This window comes from Salmo trutta, chromosome 11 (assembly GCF_901001165.1).
Source record: "Salmo trutta chromosome 11, fSalTru1.1, whole genome shotgun sequence".
NCBI lineage: Eukaryota > Metazoa > Chordata > Actinopteri > Salmoniformes > Salmonidae > Salmo > Salmo trutta.
The window spans coordinates 14879918-14900098 of NC_042967.1; the positions used below are offsets into that span (position 1 = coordinate 14879918).

At 45.4% G+C, this 20181-nt stretch overlaps 1 protein-coding gene across 5 annotated transcripts in view; it reads right to left on the minus strand.

Annotated features, from left to right (window-relative positions):
- Window positions 1-8516, minus strand: part of LOC115202282 (endophilin-A1-like) — a 46696-nt gene extending 38180 nt beyond the window's left edge. For all 5 annotated transcript variants that reach the window (XM_029766340.1, XM_029766339.1, XM_029766338.1 and 2 more), the window contains exon 1: window positions 8252-8516. In XM_029766340.1, the coding sequence (XP_029622200.1) occupies window positions 8252-8296 (45 nt within the window). In that variant the 5' untranslated portion in view covers window positions 8297-8516. The remainder of the gene's footprint in view (window positions 1-8251) is intronic.
- Between the last annotated feature and the right edge of the window lie 11665 nt (window positions 8517-20181).

The following is a 20181-nucleotide window of genomic DNA, read 5'->3' on the forward strand; positions in this document are numbered from 1 at the left end:
CTCTTCTAATAGATTACTGTCCATCTCTAATTAGGAGAACTGCGGCCAGTTGGAACCGACTTATTATTTTCAGCCTGAAGGGTGAACTACTGTACAACACAAAAGAGACAGAGAAGAAGTAGGAAAGAACCAGCGCTGCAGTTTCTCAATTCCTCTTGCACATGACCTTGCCTCATGTGTGTTCATGCTGTTGTGATACCAAATCTGCATGATGATAACAGCTCTAGTCTAGAAGAAATAGTATTCAGTTACAGCTCTACCCACGCTGGACTGATATAGATAAGAGGTTGAATGCACCTCCACGTATTATGTAGAGATGGCTCTGTCTCGGTCACACACACACACACACACACACACACACACACACACACACACACACACACACACCTTTCCAAAACAAAAACCCCACACGTTGCTTCATGCTGGTACCACAGCTGTTGCTGACAAAGCAGAGCCATGGAAACCCTGTTCTCTACCCTAGGACAAACACTGCCATGTTTTTCACCTGTCCATAGGAGTTACAGAAACACCACCCATCTGTCCTTTATTTGGAGATGTGGAGTTAATAATTTTGATGATGGCCTTATTACTATCAATCTCTCTACTCATCATCATCTTGAAGTTGTCGTCTATGCTATTCTGATAACTACCATGTGATGGGGGAGCATAGAAATAGAACCGGTCATAGAATTCATATCTGTCATTCAATTTCTACGTGGGGAAACACGTCTGATGTCTTTCATTGACCTGGTTTAGTAGCTCTTAGTGCCACCTGAAATCTAATGAGAAACTGCAGCATCATATCTCAGGAATATACACACACACACACACACACACACACACACACACACACACACACACAGTCTTGCTGCGGTCTATCTGTACCACAGTAGCTCTCAGAAGAAGAAAGCACAAGAGGCCTGAATCGTTTATCAGACACAGCAGCGGAGTGAAAAAAAACGCTGCTTCATTAAGAAGAGTGACTTAACACACAGCGTTCACAACGCTCCACTTTAACCCCTATTGAACAGAGACCTCCATGTTATTTTACTCCTGTTCTCACCCATGTAGCTAAGCCAACCAGATTAGCCAATGGAATAACGTGCCATGTAATAGTGCATAAGAAGATTACAGTAGCCATATCGCTTAGAATCACCAACGTCGACAGCATTAAAATCAACTAAATGTGTCGGAGGCATGACTTTCCCTTCTAACATTTATCTAAAACATCCATCTCTGTACAGCCAAACTCTGCACAGCCAAAGACCCTGCAGACACTTTCTTAAGCGCCCCACCTCCTCTCCTCCTTCCCTCTCCCTCAGCAGTAGATGTTTTTGAAGGTATTTTTAGTTACCCGTTGGCAGACTATTAGTCTGGCTAAGACCTAACTCTCGAAGTCCTCCTTCAGAGGTCAGAGCTTGGAGTGGCTCTTTGATGTTGTCAGCACAATGTGTTTATAATGAAGGGGGTCTGATTTTACTGGTTGGTTCTCCTCCGTGTCTTTTTCACTTACGGACAACCACACAGGCCCCGAGCTCCGCCCCCTTCCATTACTACTGTTGGATTTTCATATGCATACATTTGAGAGAACCATTCAAACCCATCACTCAAATTCTGAGCTAAAATTGCATTAACAAACGGCCTCTAGATCAGTATGTCACAGCTCTCCCCGTGCTGTGATTCACGTGGATCGCGTCAGCCAGGCTAGCAGACTACTAGTACCATTAGATGCAATGTACTACGGAGCTTCCCTGGGCTAAAAACAGAACATGTCACAAGCAATGTTCTGAGGAGGGCATGATCTGGTGAAGAAGAGGGGTTCCCCTTGGCTAGTGTAACAGAACATGGGGTAGAGCAGGGCTTCCCAACCTTTTCACTCGGGGCTCCCCTTGCAGCATTTGGGAACAGCCAGCACGTGCCACGTCTATTTCTATGGGTACAAGCACTGTTCATGACACAAACTGTTCACACTCCTCTTGGTGGAGAAAATGTTGCAAGTTTAAAGCTAATTTTCTTGCAATTCTATACATTTGCCATGTCTAATGTGTATTCATGTGATATTTGAGTGACTAAAAAGTTACAACAATATGAGCTAAAAACCTAAATAACAAAACCTTAGCTGACATGGGCTAGTTGATCTGGACATTTCTGACAAGTTATAAATAGCTCTGTAAGTAATGAAATGACTGACATGACAAGAGGAAGTGACGATGCACTACCCAATTTAGAAATGTCACCTTGTGCATTCTACTATTCTACTAGCCTAGTTCATGTGTTTGCCCCACAACAAACGTTAGCCTAGTTCATGTGTTTGCCCCACAACAAACGTTAGCCTAGTTCATCTGTTTGCCCCACAACAAACGTTAGCCTAGATCATGTGTTTGCCCCACAACAAACGTTAGCCTAGATCATGTGTTTGCCCCACAACAAACGTTAGCCTAGTTCATGTGTTTGCCCCACAACAAACGTTAGCCTAGTTCATGTGTTTGCCCCACAACAAACGTTAGCCTAGTTCATGTGTTTGCCCCACAACAAACGTTAGCCTAGTTCTTGTGTTTGCCCCACAACAAACGTTAGCCTAGTTCATCTGTTTGCCCCACAACAAACGTTAGCCTAGTTCATGTGTTTGCCCCATAACAAACGTTAGCCTAGATCATGCGTTTGCCCCATAACAAACGTTAGCCTAGATCATGCGTTTGCCCCACAACAAACGTTAGCCTAGTTCATGTGTTTGCCCCACAACAAACGTTAGCCTAGTTCATGTGTTTGCCCCACAACAAACATTAGCCTAGTTCATGTGTTTGCCCCACAACAAACATTAGCCTAGTTCATGTGTTTGCCCCACAACAAACATTAGCCTAGTTCATGTGTTTGCCCCACAACAAACGTTAGCCTAGATCATGTGGGTAGCTGTGGATCAGCAGTAGTCTATGACGTGTGAGAGTTAATCATGCCATGGCTAACATTCAGTATGGGGCCTCTCATCCTACCATGGGAATATAAGGCTGGCATTTGGAGAGCATCTGTTCTCCTCCACACTAACTGATGCTTCTGACTCATAGCTCTCTTTCTCTGTCCCGCTCTCTCGCCTGTTCTTTCTCTCCATTTCCTTCTCCCTCTTTCACTAAGGGAAAAGTTGACGGATGGCGTAACACACACACACACACACACACACACACACACACTTTCCTCTATAAATACTCTACATAACACAACCAATTTGGAGAAAAACATCCTAGGCGTGAATCATCCTAATTGCTTCCCAAATCAAAGACGTAATGCAGCCATGTTTCCCAGTGAGCCAGAGAGACTATTTCTCATTGCACCTTATTAAACTTCTCTAGAAAAATGTCTCATTGCAACTTCTAAACCTCTCTAGGAAGAGATCATGGATGGATTCATGTCCAGTGAAGGGATGGAGGGAGACTTGGTTTCTTTAACCTTCATGCCTCGTGCTTCCCTCTCCTCTCTCACCAATATTCAATGGACTGCATTGCAGTTGCCCTTGTACAGTGTGTGTGAGAGATTGTGTAAGAGGGTGAACAGTGTGTGTGTGTGCGCACACACACACACACACACACACACACACACACACACACACACACACACACACACACACAACTGTTTAAGTGTGTGTACTAAATCCCTCAGTGAAACCAGCAGCTTTTTATGGCCAGTTGTTCCCCACAGAGCCCTGGCCCATAAAGCCTGAGTGAAGAAGGGATAATGCACAGCGTGCAGGAGGGAAATGGAACATAAAATATACACCGCAAAGCATCTGTTACATAATCACACAGGCAAGGCAGGGTCTGATGGGTAATTATCCATGAGCATTAGCTCTGGTCAATGTCGGGTCAGTTAATATTCCCGGGACATCCAGTACAATAATGTTCTGGATCATTGCAGCTGTTAGAACTGATTGACCTTAACCACTATGAGCCAAAGCCACAAAAGGTGACCCTGGATCAGATGTAAACCTTCAAAGGAACAATATACACTTTTGACCTTTTAGAGATTGGTGCTTTGTCTTGTAACCAGAACGAACACATTAAAAACATCTACCAAATGACATCTTATTGGTCACATACACATGGTTAGCAGATGTTCATGTGAGTGTAGCAAAATGCTTCTAGTTCTGACAGTGCAGTAATAACTAACAAGTAATCTAACAATTCCACAACTACCTAATACACACAAATCTAAAGGGGTGAATGAGAATATTTACATATAAATATATGGATGAGCGATGTCCGATCGGCATAGGCAAGGTGCAATAGATGGCATAAAATACAGTATATACATATGATATGAGTAATGTAAGATATGTAAACATTATAAAAGTGGCATTGTTTAAAGTGACTAGTGATCCATTTATTAAAGTGGCCAGTGATTGGGTCTCAATGTAGGCAGCAGGCTCTCTGAGTTAGTGATGGCTGTTTAGCAGTCTGATGGCCTTGAGATAGGAGCTGTTTTTCAGTCTCTTGGTCCCAGCTTTGATGCACCTGGACTGACCTCGCCTTCTGGATGGTAGCGGTATGAACAGGCAGTCGGGTGGTGGTTGTCCTTGATCTTTTTGGCCTTCCTGTGACATCGGGTGCTGTAGGTGTCCTGGAGGGCAGGTAATTTGCCCCCGGTGATGTGTTGGGCAGACCGCACCACCCTCTGGAGAGCCCTGCGGTTGAGGGAGGAGCAGATATCGTAACAGGCTGTGATACAGCCCGACAGGATGTTCTCGATTGTGCTTCTGTAAAAGTTTGTCAGGGTTTTGGGTGACAAGCCAAATTTCTTCAGTCTCCTGAGGTTGAAGAGGCGCTGTTGCGTCTTCTTCACCACGCTGTCTGTGTGGGTGGACCATTTCAGATTTTCAGTGATGTGTACGCCGAGGAACTTAACTTTCCACCTTCTCCACTGCGGTCCCTTCGATGTGGGTAGGGGCGTGCTCCCTCTGCTGTTTCCTGAAGTCCACGATCATCTCCTTTGTTTTGTTGACGTTGAGTGAGAGGTTGTTTTCCTGACACCACACTCTGAGTGCCCTCACCTCCTCCCTGTAGGCTGTCTCGTCGTTGTTGGTGATCAAGCCCACTGCTGTTGTGTCGTCTGCAAACTTGATGATTGAGTTGGAGGCGTACACGGCCACGCAGTCGTGGGTGAACAGGGAGTATAGGAGGGGGGCTGAGCACACACCCTGGTGGAGTCCCAGTGTTGAGGGTCAGCCAAGTGGAGACTCCACTCATAAGCCCCTCCCCCCTCCTTAGGCCTGTTCATCCACCCATCTTCCCCACTGATCTCCTCTGTCAGGGGACAGGCATAACATTTGCTGTCAGATGAATAGAGTGAGCCCTGCTGTCACTGCATGGGAGACTGAGTGCAGCATGCAGAGTGTGTGTGTGTGTGTAAAGAGAGCTCCTACTATACCTCCTGGGGTTAATACACTCATATAGGCCCTCTGCTGTAGGAACCAACGATGTATGACTACATCTGTATGTCTATGGTGACACACACACACACACACACACACACACACACACACACACACACACAGGGTGCTCCAAGGTCAAAGCTAAAGGGAGAGATAAGGTTTCCCACTGTGACAGTGACAGACAGTTCCCTCCTTCAGGTGACTGACCACAACTACATCACTATTCTACCCAGACATGGCTTGGCTACTTCTACCACAAAACCATGACACGAGGATATTTGTACATCTCACTGTTTCTCAAAGTAGTAGTAGTACATATACTCTGACAGGTTGAAACTGCCTTATAATACATTAGAAACCATTTACTTGCATCATTCATTGGTAAGACATGGCATGTGGCGTAACAGTTATGGGACACAATGTTCAAAGTGTATTGAACATGAACCGAATGTTGAGATCGAAGCAGCTGACATTCAGTGACCTGTTACTGTGCATTTGACAGTATTAATTGACTGTATGATTCAGTCATTGTCTTTGCTTGTCTCTTAACAAGTGACCGCACATACAAATATAACTGGATGACTGTCAGCTGATGACTAATGTCATGGGGTGTGTGTGTGTGTGTGTGTGTGTGTGTAGTGTACTAAACCAGTGTGCGAGAGGACAGGTGCCTTGTTTAGACTTGACAGTTCATGCTGTTCTGATCATAGAGTTCTGATCATAGAGTTCTGATCATAGAGTTCTGATCATAGAGTTCCGAACGTGTCAGGCATCTACATGAAACATGTCTAACGTGTCCACAGTGTCTGGACTCCCTTATCCAGCACTATATTACAATGCCAGTATTCACTCTATGAAACAGTAGAATAGGCAAAATATGATAACAACAACTGATGGCAGTAGCTAACTACTGTAGCTAACTAGCCAGCTAACCTCCGTAGCTAGCCAGCAAGCTAGCAAACAACGCTACAGGGATGGCAAACAGGTTAGCATAACTACCAAACAAAAAATAGTTTTTCTAAATATTAGCTCGCTGGCTAGCATTTATAAGGCCAGCAAACATGTTCCTCACACGCTAGGAAAGCATTTCCTCCAACGGTTATAATGACAATGTGACTCTCGGTCCCAAAACACACGTTTTCTGGAGACTTGTGGAAGGAGTGCTGATGACGTCGCCCGCTGTACGGGCTTCGGTGGCCTGACTGCGTCCAGACTGAGGAGAAACCCACACACAATGCAGCCCTGACCAGCTCCTGAAGTGGTCAGACAGATCTGAACACAATCACACCACAAAGCCACTTTCGTGCATCTAGGCACGTCTTTTCAATGCGATCTTCGTATTCTGATAGCAGAAGTCACATGTAAGTGTCAAGTGTAGACATGGCCAGAGTGACAGGGTGACCCAGCCCAGAGCTGATTGATGGTGAGAGCACATGTCACCCTGCACGCCAACGCACACCCCCGCAAACTCTCCAGGGAGATTAAACCCAGCTTGAATATAAAATGTAAGCCCTTCTGTTAGAGACACTCAGGGCTACTGTAGAACACGTCTTTGGACATCAATGAGGCAGGACTGAACCATGGTGAGCCGGGTGTTTAAGGGGACTGGCCAATGGGGCGCACAGACAGTTCCCAATGGTGTCTTAGATCTGTCCGAAGTGATTAAAACAGCATTAGCTATAGTGTATTTTTAAACCAGTAAAAACACTAAACAGAGATCGGGATGGCCCTAAACCATATTGCAGTGTGTAGATGCGTCCATCCTTTTCAACCACCAGGATGCATTACAATTATACATAAAATACGGATCATTTCACACATTGTACAGATATAAGATATCGGTTTTCTGCATCGGCAGCTAGTTGGAGAAAGCTCCCCGGGAGGAATTAGATTCAGTAGGCCTAACTCTAGAGAGTTTGTCAGGACAGTTAGAGGCCGGTCGTGAGATGCCCGGTTTTAGAGGGCGGCGAGGTCAACCTGCACAACCGTTATGGGAGGATTTCAACCTGGACGCACTTAACGGTTACATAACAGCGCTTTAATAATGCACTGGTCTAGCCCTTATGGTAAAAATAACAAACAGATTATAACATTATTCGTTGTTCCAAGCTGGAGTTTTTCCCCGGTACAGGCGGAACGTCATGTGAAGTAGAAACGGTGTACCCATCATCACATTTTCAGACCATCTGTACTGTACCGACGGTCTGTGATGTAGACCAACGGTCAGTGCTATCCGGTATCCTTGGGACGTCCCTACACTAAACCCTAATCTTAACCTAAACCATTTAAAACATGTCATTTTCCAACCCGCCAGGGACATCCCAAGGATCCCGGATAGCACGGACCATAGAGCAAAGGATTATGGTGATAACAATTCGCATGTTGTTCTTTTGACCTGAAATCACTCTCTGCATAGAATGTCAAAGGTTAATGTATCACTCTCTCTGCACGTTTCAGAGGGATAAGAATGAAGCGGCCCGTGGCGCATTGCTGCGTCGCACAGTCCTTTTAACGTCATTCATTAGGGGATTCGAGCGCCATTGAAGGGATACGTGCAGTGCAGTTGTGGTAGGAACAGCAAATTCCTCACAATTATCCGTGTTAACATTGACGCAACCACGAATACGCTACAAACGGTCTACCGTGGAAAAACGCTGCGCATAACTAATGAGGCAGATACCGTTATGTTATCCTTTCAACACCACCCTCACACAGCATTAACCAGCAATCACGAAAGCCCTTGACATTCTCAATGCATCTACACGATAAGGCTACTTATATCCAAAATGCACGACAATGTCCTGTATTATTTGAATTAGCAATGCGGCTTACCTGAGTAGCTTTGTGGAACTGTTTCTTAAACCCTGCTACAGACATGGCTCCTGCTGCTGCTGCTTTACACGACGATTCTAGATTGATTACGAGCTGATGTGGGATTGTTTTGCAGGAATCTCGGCTCCTAATTGCGTGGGATGATATTGCTTCCGAGGAAAACCCCTCCGTATTGCTCTTAACTACTGGGAATCTCCTTTGAGCGGGGGCCGTGATCAGTGATCAGCATAGTCTACCGAATGTCAAACCCACATGTACGACACGCCAGTGACGTCGGCGCTCCGCAACCAGGCTCGTTTTTAAAGCAGCAGCGTAGACTACAGAGTTGGCCTGTCTATCTACCGCTGCACGACAAGGCATGTTAAAACGGGCACACGCTGTAATCACGCCATTTTAAATGAGGAGAGTGTGGCGAATAAGGGGATATACGCGCTAAATCGGGACGTGACATGGCAGACAAGTATGAAAAAGCAAATTGACACGAAGGGAATTACATCACTTGAAGCTAGAATCAAGAATCGGCCTTTCATTCCTATTTTAATAGCCTACGAAATCCAAAAAGAACAATGTGCATTATAACCTTGTCAAGACATTGACATACACCACAGATTAAAAAGGCATGGAGCCTATCAGACATTGTATCCGCGGTAGCTATGAGTTGGGAGTTTCAGCACCACGTACTTAGCGGGTTGTAGCACCATGGACAGCGACCAACATGGGCGCTCTAGCAGGAACGTTTGGGGACACAGCGCTCAAGGTCCTTTCCTAGTTAACACACGAAATAGATTCGACACTTATGACTACAATCCAACTGAAGTCTTAAAGGTCAAGCTTAAGAACAACAATGAATACACATAAAACATACATGAGTTCAAAAGTTGAGCCTATTCAATCTAAACTTAATTCCAATAATTATACGACTAAAACATCAAATGTGTTCACACATATTGAATAGCCGAATACACCTAGCCTACACACCATCCGGCCATCACATTATTCTTGGCTGCAAACTATCAAAAAGTAGCCTAGCTATGGTCCTTAAATGAACACTGAGCTGAAGAAGTTTCACATTTTTACAGCTCAGCCCTTCGGCGCCAGATGGCAGGCCGATAGTTGCATTTTGGCAACCAGTTTGCGATGCATCCAATATGGACAATATTACATTTCATTTACATTTAAGTCATTTAGCAATATCACAGCCCTGGAAGAGAGCCCAAGCTAACTGTTGATATCTAGCTATAAAATCACCCGCTATGCGGCTGGAGGCTCTGCGATAGGTAACTTATGAAATAGATATTGGTGGAAATGAAATACTTGGCTTATATGCCTCCCCTGGAAATGAGTAGCGTTCATTCTTGTGTAACTATATAATGTCAGTTCAATTTACTCATTGCTTTCTTCCCACTGTTCATTGACTATCTCTAATACAGAACTTAAGTAGCTCTATGGTTGTTGGTGAACAGCCTCAATGTGCAACAATAACATTCTATTACTAATTAATTGCTCATTTTTGCAAGTTGAAGCCATATTATGCATTTTCTGGGTCGGTGGTGGGAGGTCTAGGCCTAGGATATGATCGCAGTGTGTGTGTGTGTGTGAGAGAGTAATATTGAGTGTGATGAACACTATTACTCACACATATGCTTAACACTAATAAACAACATGGGGTATGATTCATGGTGATACGTGTGAATAATGCAGAAGCAGGTAATTAGTGCATTATGGTTATATGGCATGGAGGCGGCAGTGTGACTCAAATCAATTTCATTCGTCCAACAAATGTGAACACAACAATCGACTCGCCTGTAGGCTTAGGCCCAAACCGGCATGCAAAGTAGTTTGTTTGTCAATGCCAGTACAGGCGGGCCAGTCTTTCCTATGGGAAATAGGGCCATCATGTGGACAACAACCCAAAGTGCATTTATAAAAAAAAACATGACTGTCTGGCACTGTGTATTTCTTTCAGAACTACTGTATAACACTGTATTGCCGCCACCTTGTGGTCAAATGGTATACACGGCACGTAAGGCCCAAACGATAAAATACATGTCTGCCTGAATGATAAAGTACATTGTCTTGGTGCCACCTTGTGGTCAAATGGTAGGCATACATATACTAATTAGGCGCACAGCGAATGAACAATGGACAGAAGAAGCATCTACGCTTTAATTAACATGCCACTGGAAGCAGTGGCGATTTTAGCATGTATTTGTTTGACGTATGCCAGCAAAGCCACTATACAATACAACACTAAACAATACATTAATGGTGACAAACGGTGCCCACAAACTGTTCAGGCCAAAATAAAGCTGTCCCAACAGCAGAGCTTTCTTTTCAGGACAATGGAGTGAATCCTTACCACGCTACACCTGGCTATCAATAGAGCCTTGTCTGTCAGCGAAACAATTCATTCAGCCTCATTTACTGCCTTTTTAAAAAAACATAGCTGATATGACTGACTTGCTTAAACAAACGTGGTTTCTACTGACAATTGAGATGTACAAACTATGGCATAACGGAACAATGAGCGGATAAGAGGCAATCTGTAATTTCGATAAAGACATTAATGAGCGAGCTAAGACCGACGTAGTCAATATAACTATTTGTTCAGCACTTTTGAAATGTACAGCGCCAGAATTCAGAACATGGGCCGTTCTTACAGTATTCTCCCTGTACACCAAGTCAGAACCGTAGGATGAATAAAGGGGGCATATAAGGAGACAATGAAAGCTCTTACAATATTCGATGATATTTCACTAAAACAGGCTATAGGCTACATGTGCACCACCAAGTCAGGTCAGTAGGCAAAGTTATGAGGGGGAAAGGGACACAATTATTAGGGTGAGACACATGGGCTACTAACAGCTTACTACACAACATACACTAAGTATTGCTTTCTTAGCCTCAGTATACATATTTCCCTGGCATATTACATAATTTATGCAGCAGTATACAATACACTTTTGGGCGCGTTGTGCTGTGCTAACTTGAACAGGAAGGTGGCGCGGCGGTCCTTCTTGTGGGAAAATTTGTCAGTCTGGCATTCTATGGACTTATGGTGCTTTCAAAACTACTGGGAACTCAGAAATAAACAAGGTTGACTCATGACCTCAATGATCTTCAGGTCGGAACTCTAGAAAGAGGCTGAGTTACCGACTTGAAATTCCGAGTTGGATGACTGTTCAAAAGTTATTTTCCCAGTCGGAGCTAATTTTTCCCCCAGTTGTCTTGAACTCACTGAAGTCTGAGTTTCCAGTTGTTTTGAACGGGGCAGAAGTCATGATGGATTGACAGTATGGCCAATATATTCAACCTTTTCTGGCCCATGGTGTTGCGTGTGAATGTTTATCCTTTTAAGCTTGGAAAATAGACCCTTAAACCCAGACTTGGACCACACACCCTCTCCATCCAATAGCAGGGAGGGGTAGCAAAATAGTGATTGCTTTGATTCATGATGATGACTGTTAGCTAAGACTTTGAAAGTAAGATGTTGACATGATCAGTCCAAAGAAAGCTACTGTAGATATAACGTGATTTGACGTCATTTTATCTGTGGCCAATGACCTTGAGCCTTCTTGGATGGGTGCTTCTAATGTAAATCTATGGCTGCACCCATCGGGGCTTTAACTTTCTATCTCTCCATGTAGACTGAGGTTGCGGTGAAGTAGTGTTCCCATGAGTGACAGAACACTGAGCCAATCACGGTGCAATCAGAGAAGATTACCAACCCCTACACTCTGTATTTTCCGCTGGCTGCCCCACCGCCACAGAAAGCACTGAGCTAGGCTGAAACAACTGCATTTTGGAGCTGCATTACTCAAGAAAGCAAAAAAAGAGACCATGTTTGTATGCAGCTTTATTAACTCAAAATTATATATTTTAAATTGTTTGCAAACTGATATGTGACACGTATTAATGCCAAAATAACATGCAAAACAGGCAAAAAATAAATATAATAATAAATATATATGTATATTTTTTTAGCTAAACGTATGGGGCTCAAAACAGGTGGGGCTCTGCCCTGAACGACAGGTCGCCAATCCACTGGAGTATAAATTCAGATCCAGACTAAGTAGTTACTAATCCTTCAATAGAAAAGCATACTATACATCACTACATTACAGCTGAAAATAAATGACATCATAGAACTAAACAATAGCTGAAAGAGAGACAGTATCAGTGATATATCAACCTCATCTGTCAGCCACCTGAATGCTGTTGTCCTGAATGAGTAGTACTGGTCAGTGGCTTCAGCTCTGATAAAGTGCTGTATCCCACGGCCGAGTGAGCAGTGTGTGTGTGTGTGTGTGTGTCTCCCAGACCTCCAGTGGAGATCTCTTTCCGTTTGTCATCTCGAGCCCATAAATCTTACCTGGAGACAGATGGAGAGAGGCCAGGCCAAAGTGAAAAGGTAGATCATTTCTTCTCTCCACACAACTGACCAACGGCTGGTCCCTCTTGTTATTAGAGAGGTTATACCACTCTAAGAGGTTAATCATTCCACACCTTATTGTTCCACCCCTCTCAAACATGCTGATGTACCTTGGTCAAGACAAGAGGGTGTGGTTTATCATGAGCCTACAAATCTTACCCCTCCCCCCTCTTCCCCTCTATCCCACTCAAACATGCTAATGTACCTTGAGGTTCATTATTAGGCCTACACACCTTCTCCCCTCTCCTCACCCCCACCCTACTCAAACATGCTAACGTACCTGTGCTCATCTAATTGGTCCCACAGATGCTCGGCTGCTCCACCTGTGTTCACGGGAAGCCTCCAGTCAGTCCTGCGGTCGGCCCCGCCATTGTGTGTGTGTGTGTGTGTGTGCACCCTAATGTTATGCAAACAAACAATCCTTTGTTGTTTGGGCTCCTCGTTGCTCTTTGCCCACCACTGAGCGAAAGAGGGGGAGCGAGAGAAGACGAAGAAAGATGGAGAGAGAGATGGGGGCCTGAATTCATTACCATGATTACCTGAGGTGTGTGTGTGTGTGTGTGTGTGTGTGTGTGTGGGGGCACCGTTACCCCCTGTAACGATAACTTCAGCCATTCGCTAATGAGGGCTTGGGAAAGTTAGTGAAGGCGGAGGGCTGCTTTGAGGTGCTTCAGCCCCAGACCAAAGTGTACACTGCACAAGAGACAGGAGAAAACAAAGGAAAAATATTTATATATATGCTTCTATTTGTGCTGGAAATGTTTTATTTGCATATCCCAACTCCCCCTGAGATACCTACAGGGCCCCTGGAGCAATTGGGGTTAAGTGCCTTGCTCAAGGGCACAGCTGCAGGTTTCACCAGGATTCGAACCAGTGACCTTTCAGTTCCTGGCCCAATGATCTAACCTGGAGGTTATACCTGCTGCCCCAAGCAGCTATGATCAATGAAGAACCAAGTAGCAAGAATGTTATTGTGTGTGTGTGTGGGCCATCACCTGCAAGAAAGAAAGACAATAGACAAGGTTAGGTTAGGGGTCTTATAGCCTGGTTAAACCAGACTGAATGCTGCACTTACCATTGAAGTGAAACAATGAGCACAGTGTTCAATATGATTTAACCAGGCTAGGAATGTTGGGCTTAGTCAGACAGAAATACATGTACAGTGCATTTGGAAAGTATTCAGACCCCGTGACTTTTTCCAAAAATGTTTACGTTACAGCTTTATTCTAAAATTGATTAAAATTGATTAAATCGTTTTTTCCCGTCATCAATCTACACACAATACCTCATAATGACAAAGCAAAAACAGTTCTTTTTTTTGTGCAAATTTATAGTAAAATAAACTGAAATATCACATTTACAAGTATTCAGACCCTTTACTCAGTACTTTGTTGAAGTACCTTTAGCAGCGATTACAGCCTTGAGTATTCTTGGCTATGACACACTTGTATTTTTTGAGTTTCTCCCATTCTTCTCTGCAGATCCTCTCAAGCTCTGTCAGGTTGGATGGGTAGCGTCGCTTCACAGCTATTTTCAGGTCTCTCCAGAGATGTTCGATCGGGTTCAAGTCCGGGCAACTCAAGGACATTGAGACTTGTCCCGAAGCCACTCCTGCGTTGTCTTGGCTGTGTGCTTAGGGTCGTTGTCCTGTTGGAAAGTGAACCTTCGCCACAGTCAGGAGTCCTGTGTGATCTGGAGCAGGTTTTCATCAAGGACCGCTCTTACTTTGCTCCGTTCATCTTTCCCTCGATCCTGACTAGTCTCTGTAACGTGTACGCTAATAATCAGGTAGCAAGTACAGGGAGTGAATTTAATAAATAAACGAACATGGAACAAAACAAGAAACACGAGTAGCGTACAGACATGAAACATATAAACAGAAACAATAACGCCTCAGGAAAGAACCAAGGGGAGTGACAGGTATAGGGGAGGTCATCAGGAAGGTGATGGAGTCCAGGTGAGTCTCATGAGGCGTAGGTGCGCGTAACGATGGTGACAGTTGTGTGTAATAATGAGTAAACTGCCTGAGAGGTGAGGGAACCTGTCGAGCCAGCTGTGGCATGGGAGCCTGACGAGCCGGCTGAGGCATGGGATCCCGATGAGCCGGCTGAGGCATGGAAGCCTGTCGAGCTGGCTGAGGCATGGGAGCCTGTCGAGACGGCTGAGGCATGGGAGCCTGTCGAGCTGGCTGAGGTATGGGAACCTGACGAGCCGGCTGAGGCATGGGAGCCTGTCGAGCCGGCTGAGGCATGGGAGCCTGTCGAGCCGGCTGAGGCATGGGAGCCTGTCGAGCTGGCTGAGGTAGGGGATCCCGACGAGCCAGCTGAGGCATGGGAACCTGTCGAGCCAGCTGAGGCATTGAAACCTGATGAGCTAGCTGAAGCATCCCCGGTAGCTTCGGCAGCCGCCCTTGGACCCAACATCACCAGTAAAAAAACAAAAAAAAGCCCTGTTGCTTCCCTTTGGTGAGGCTTTATTCTGTAACTAGTACGCTAATAATAAGGAGCAAGTACAGGGACTGAATTTAATAAATAAACGAACATGGAACAAAACAAGATACACAAATCCTCCAGACGTAACTCTTGGCATTCAGGCCAAAAATTTCCTCAGACCAGAGAATCTTGTTTCTCATGGTCTGAGAGTCTTTAGATGCCTTTTGGGAAACTCCAAGCAAGCAGCCTGTCATGTGCCTTTTACTGAGGAGTGGCTTTCGTCTGGCCACTCTACATAAAGACCTGATTGGTGAAGTGCTGCAGAGATGGTTGTCCTTCTGGAAGATTTTCCCATCTCCACAGAGGAACTCTGGAGCTCTGTCTGAGTGACCATCGGGTTCTTGGTCACCTCCCTGACCGGGGCCCTTCTCCCCCGATTGCTCAGTTTGGCCGGATGGTCAGCTCTAGGAAGAGTCTTGGTGGTTCCAAACTTCTTCCATTTAAGAATGATGGACTTTGTTCTTGGGAACCTTCAATGCTGCAGACATTTTTTGGTACCCTTCCCCAGATCTGTGCCTCGCCACAATCCTGTCTCGGAGCTCTACGACAATTTCTTCAACGTCATGGCTTGGTTTTTGCTCTGACATGCACTGTCAACTGTGGGTTCTTATATAGACAGATATGTGCCTTTCCAAATCATGTCCAATCAATTGAATTTACCACAGGTGGACTCCAATCAAGTTGTAGAAACATCTCAAGGATGATAAATGGAAACAGGATGCACCTGAGCTCAATTTCAAGTCTCTTAGCAAAGGGTCTGAATACTTAAGTAAACAAGGTATTTCAGGTTTTATTTTTAATAAATTACAAAAAAATTCAAAAAACTGTTTTCACTTTGTCATTATGGGGTATTGTGTGTAGATTGATGAGTAAAACTTTTATTTAAAACATTTTAGAATAAGGCTGTAACGTAACAAAATGTGGAAAAAGTCAAGGGGTCTGAATACTTTCCGATAGCACTGTACATGGTACTATATAAAAATGTTGCTCGTTAATCAATCATACTTAAACAAAAACATGAGCAAAATATTTCCATTGTAGATATAACGAAAGACTGGTGAAGTAGCTATCGGAGTCACTCACTAAGACGAGGCCCACGGAGAAACTCCAGCCAAACCAAGACCAGTCCAGGGGTGCATCTCATTCTCAACAGTTCCTCTCCTCGTCTCCTCTCTTTCACCTGCAGTAATCTAGAACCCCACAGAGCCAATAAAAGGAAAGGAAACCAGTTTTGGAAGCCAAGTTGGTCTTCTGATATCTCTCCAATAGGAGGAAACCCCAAGAGGGATTTGATCGTGCTCTCCAGATGAAACATCATGATCAGTATCTCTTCTCTAGTACAGAGATCATATAAACTCATCACTGATCTATCTAATAGTTGAGCAAGTCTCCTATCCACTCCACAGAAGACAGACAACATAAAAAGCGGTAGATTATCTGTGGATGTGGCCCTTTTCATGGGAAGCGAGGGGCCAAATAAAACCCTCTAGTACGCCTGGGATGTAGAGCTGGGTTCTGATGCTCTGTGAAACAAAAAAGCAAGACAAGATAGCAGACTGCTTCTGGGGAGAGTTCCACGGCCTTATCCTCTAAGGATTCCTAGTACAGCCACTGGAGCCTCTGTGCATCTCCCGTCAGTCTTTCTCTCAGTCTCTCCTCCTCTTTCTTTCTCTGCCCCTCCTTTCTCTCTCATCCCTCTCTCCTCCCAGGCTGGACTAAGCCCTGCTCAGCGCTGCCCTGCCTCTGATGTCCTGGGCTGCCTTTGTTGACTGAGCTCCCGGGGAGAAAAGAGAAGAGACAGTAGAGAGCTGATCTGGCCGTCTAATCCACTTCCTCAGAGGACCAGAGGGAAGCTGCAGTCCTCCTGTCCTCCTCTTCACCATAGAGAGAGAAAGAGAGGTGACATTGAACATGACTTGATACTGTGGCGACTGGTCCTAACATGAGCCGGGGTGCATCTCAATAGTTTTAAAATGGCTCCCTCTCCTTCCTTGTTTCCTTTCCTTTTATCTGTCCTTATGTGAAAGACCCTGAACGGTTAAGATCTGAGACTAGATGATCGCAATGAGCCAGACTTGAAATGCAGTGTTGACGGTCAGTGTAAATCTTTACCGTACGGTAGCAATTATTTTCATTGGATCGCGATCTAAATCCAAAAAGTAGAAAAAGAAAACCCAACGCGACACTTCCTTTTCTCCAAGATTCACAAGGGAGAATCAGTAGTACAGTAAACATGCTGCATTATACATTTGACAATGCATTTGGCTGAGAGTCACAGACACACCTATTACTTTAAACAGTGAGCCAAGTCTGTCTGGTTGTCTGTCATATCAAAGCTAGACCATCTCCTGGTGCTGAGAGAAGCAGGGAGAGAAACTGTGTCAGAGAGAAAAGGGAAAGTCAGTCAACTCACTGGAGGCGGTTTCTCTCAGGCTCCTGGTTCCTGTTACACTGGTGTCGAAATGAGAAGGAGAGGGAGGCAGAGAGGAGGAGAGGGAGGCAGAGAGGAGGAGAGGGAGGGAGTGAGGAGGAGAGGGAGGGAGGCAGTGAGGAGGAGAGGGAGGAAGGCAGTGAGGAGGAGAGGGAGGCAGAGAGGAGGAGTAGGGAGGCAGAGAGGAGGAGAGGGAGGCAGGCAGTGAGGAAGAGAGTGAGGCAGGCAGTGAGGAGGAGAGTGAGGCAGGCAGTGAGGAGGAGAGTGAGGCAGGCAGTGAGGAGGAGAGGGAGGCAGAGAGGAGGAGTAGGGAGGCAGAGAGGAGGAGAGGGAGGCAGAGAGGAGAGGGAGGCAGGCAGTGAGGAGGAGAGGGAGGCAGGCAGTGAGGAGAGGGAGGCAGTGAGGAGGAGAGGGAGGCAGAGAGGAAAGGGAGGCAGGCAGTGAGGAGAGGGAGGCAGTGAGGAGGAGAGGGAGGCAGGCAGTGAGGAGGAAAGGGAGGCAGTGAGGAGAGGGAGGCAGTGAGGAGGAGAGGGAGGCGGAGGGCTAATTGTGATGGGCTGGAAGCTGCGGCGATTGGCAGCTGAGATCCACCTCTGTCTTTGTACTCCTTGGCCCCCCTGCTCTATCCCAGCGCTCCCCACCCAAGTGACATAGGGGGGCTTTCGTAATCACACCAGGGGTGCCCCGAGACACTACCACACCCCTCAACCCCTATCATTGATCGGCCTCCCAGTCAACTCCTGACCCTGGCCCCCTCTTACCCCCTCCAGGAGGAGCAGCCCCAGAGGAAAGCTCTGCGGAAAAAATAACTGTGACAGGTGGATTAAGTAAAGAAAGGGCAAAGAAAAGAAATGCCACAGAGTTGATCACGTGGGGAGGAATAAAAGAAAGAGGAAGGAGAGAGAAAACTTCGCAACTGGAACTAGTGATCAAAGTAATTCCCCTCGGAGACCTGCCCTTAATGAGAGTTGTACAAGAGAGAGAAAGAGGGGAGGAAGACAGAGAAAGCGAGAGAGGGAGGGTGAAAAAACGACAAGTGGATGGCTCTAATTCTCCATTCCTATAGAGCGAAGGATGGGGGGAGCGTGTGGATGTGGTACGAGGGCTAGCACAGCGGAAGGCAGGAGCGTGTGGACGTGGTACGAGGGCTAGCACAGGGGAAGGCAGGAATGTGAAGGGGGGGGGGGGGGGCACAGAGAGCCAAGGCCAGGTTAATTAAACCCAAGAGGTTTCTGGGTAGTCATTTGAATATGTCACATAAATAGAGTCTGAGTGTCAAGCAGACAGGGCTGGATGGTGCGGGTATAAGCAAACATGTTGACTATGCATTAAAAGACGGAGAGAGAGAAAGGGAGAGAGAGAATAAAATAAAAGGGGGCTCCATGCTAATTTGTGCGGCTCTACACTATACGTCCCCCCCTCCTCCTTCCTCTGTTCTTGTATCATCCCCACTGCACGCTGGATTTCTCAGAGTTATTAATGTTTGTCATTAGCAGCATTACGCCAGAGGACAGTGACTGGGGAGAGAAACCAAGCACAAATTTATATGGGACAAATATTGACAATAGCTCGCTCCTGGGTATTCGACAGAGAATAAAAGATGCAAACTATGTTAATGAATGGTAATTAACCACTGGGGCATAGTGCTCCCCTGGATCACAGCTAAATTGGTCCCTGTGTTGCTGGAGAGACAGTCCTGGGCTAATCCACCCTTTATTATAGAAAGATAAAGGAAAAAAACACATCATTAGCATATATTTGAAAGGGGGGGTGGGATAAAAAGTTGAATTATTTCTTGTTAATTCCTGAACGGATGATTTTACATAAGGTTGTTAATTGTACTTAAAAAAAGAGGGAGAAGGAATCATTTAAAACAAAGGGATGAGAAAGGAGGAGAGGAAGACATGATCAGAGAGAGAGAGAGAGAGGGAGAAGTGTGGTGTAGGACTCCTGCTCAAGGACAGAGGAGACCCAGATCACGGTTTGATATTCACTATGAATAATAAAAGAAGAGAAAGAGAGGGAAGAGAAACATAAAAGGGCTGGAGAGGTACATCAAGGGTGAGACGGCTCCCTCTCTACCACTGGGCTGCTTGTGTGTGTGGCCCACTGAAGACCCTCGTTAATGAAGTCAACAGTGGGGGTCGCTCATTACCGTCGGAAACCATGCTGATGGTCTACCAGTCGCCTGTCAATCATCTGGGAGACAGGGAGCCCCGCCTCCACCCGTTAAATAGAGGAACTGAATCATGGTCCATCACTGTCAACAAGGCAGGAAAAAGTCTGGATACACTACTGTCTTTCTATTAGCTACAGTTCTAGGTCTCGCTTTAAATTTTTTTTATCTCAACGAGACTAGCCTGGATATAAAAATTATTTGGTCTTAACTTTAACCACTGACCCAACAGTACATTCTGGCCATGAAAACATTGCAGCACATGATGCATCAAGAAAATAATTGTTTTAAAGTGGCAATATGCAACTTTTTGTGCAATAGAAATGTGAGTTATAGATCTATCATTCCACTTGAAAGCAAGTCTAAGAAGTGGTAGATCCGTTCTATGTGCTCTGTTCT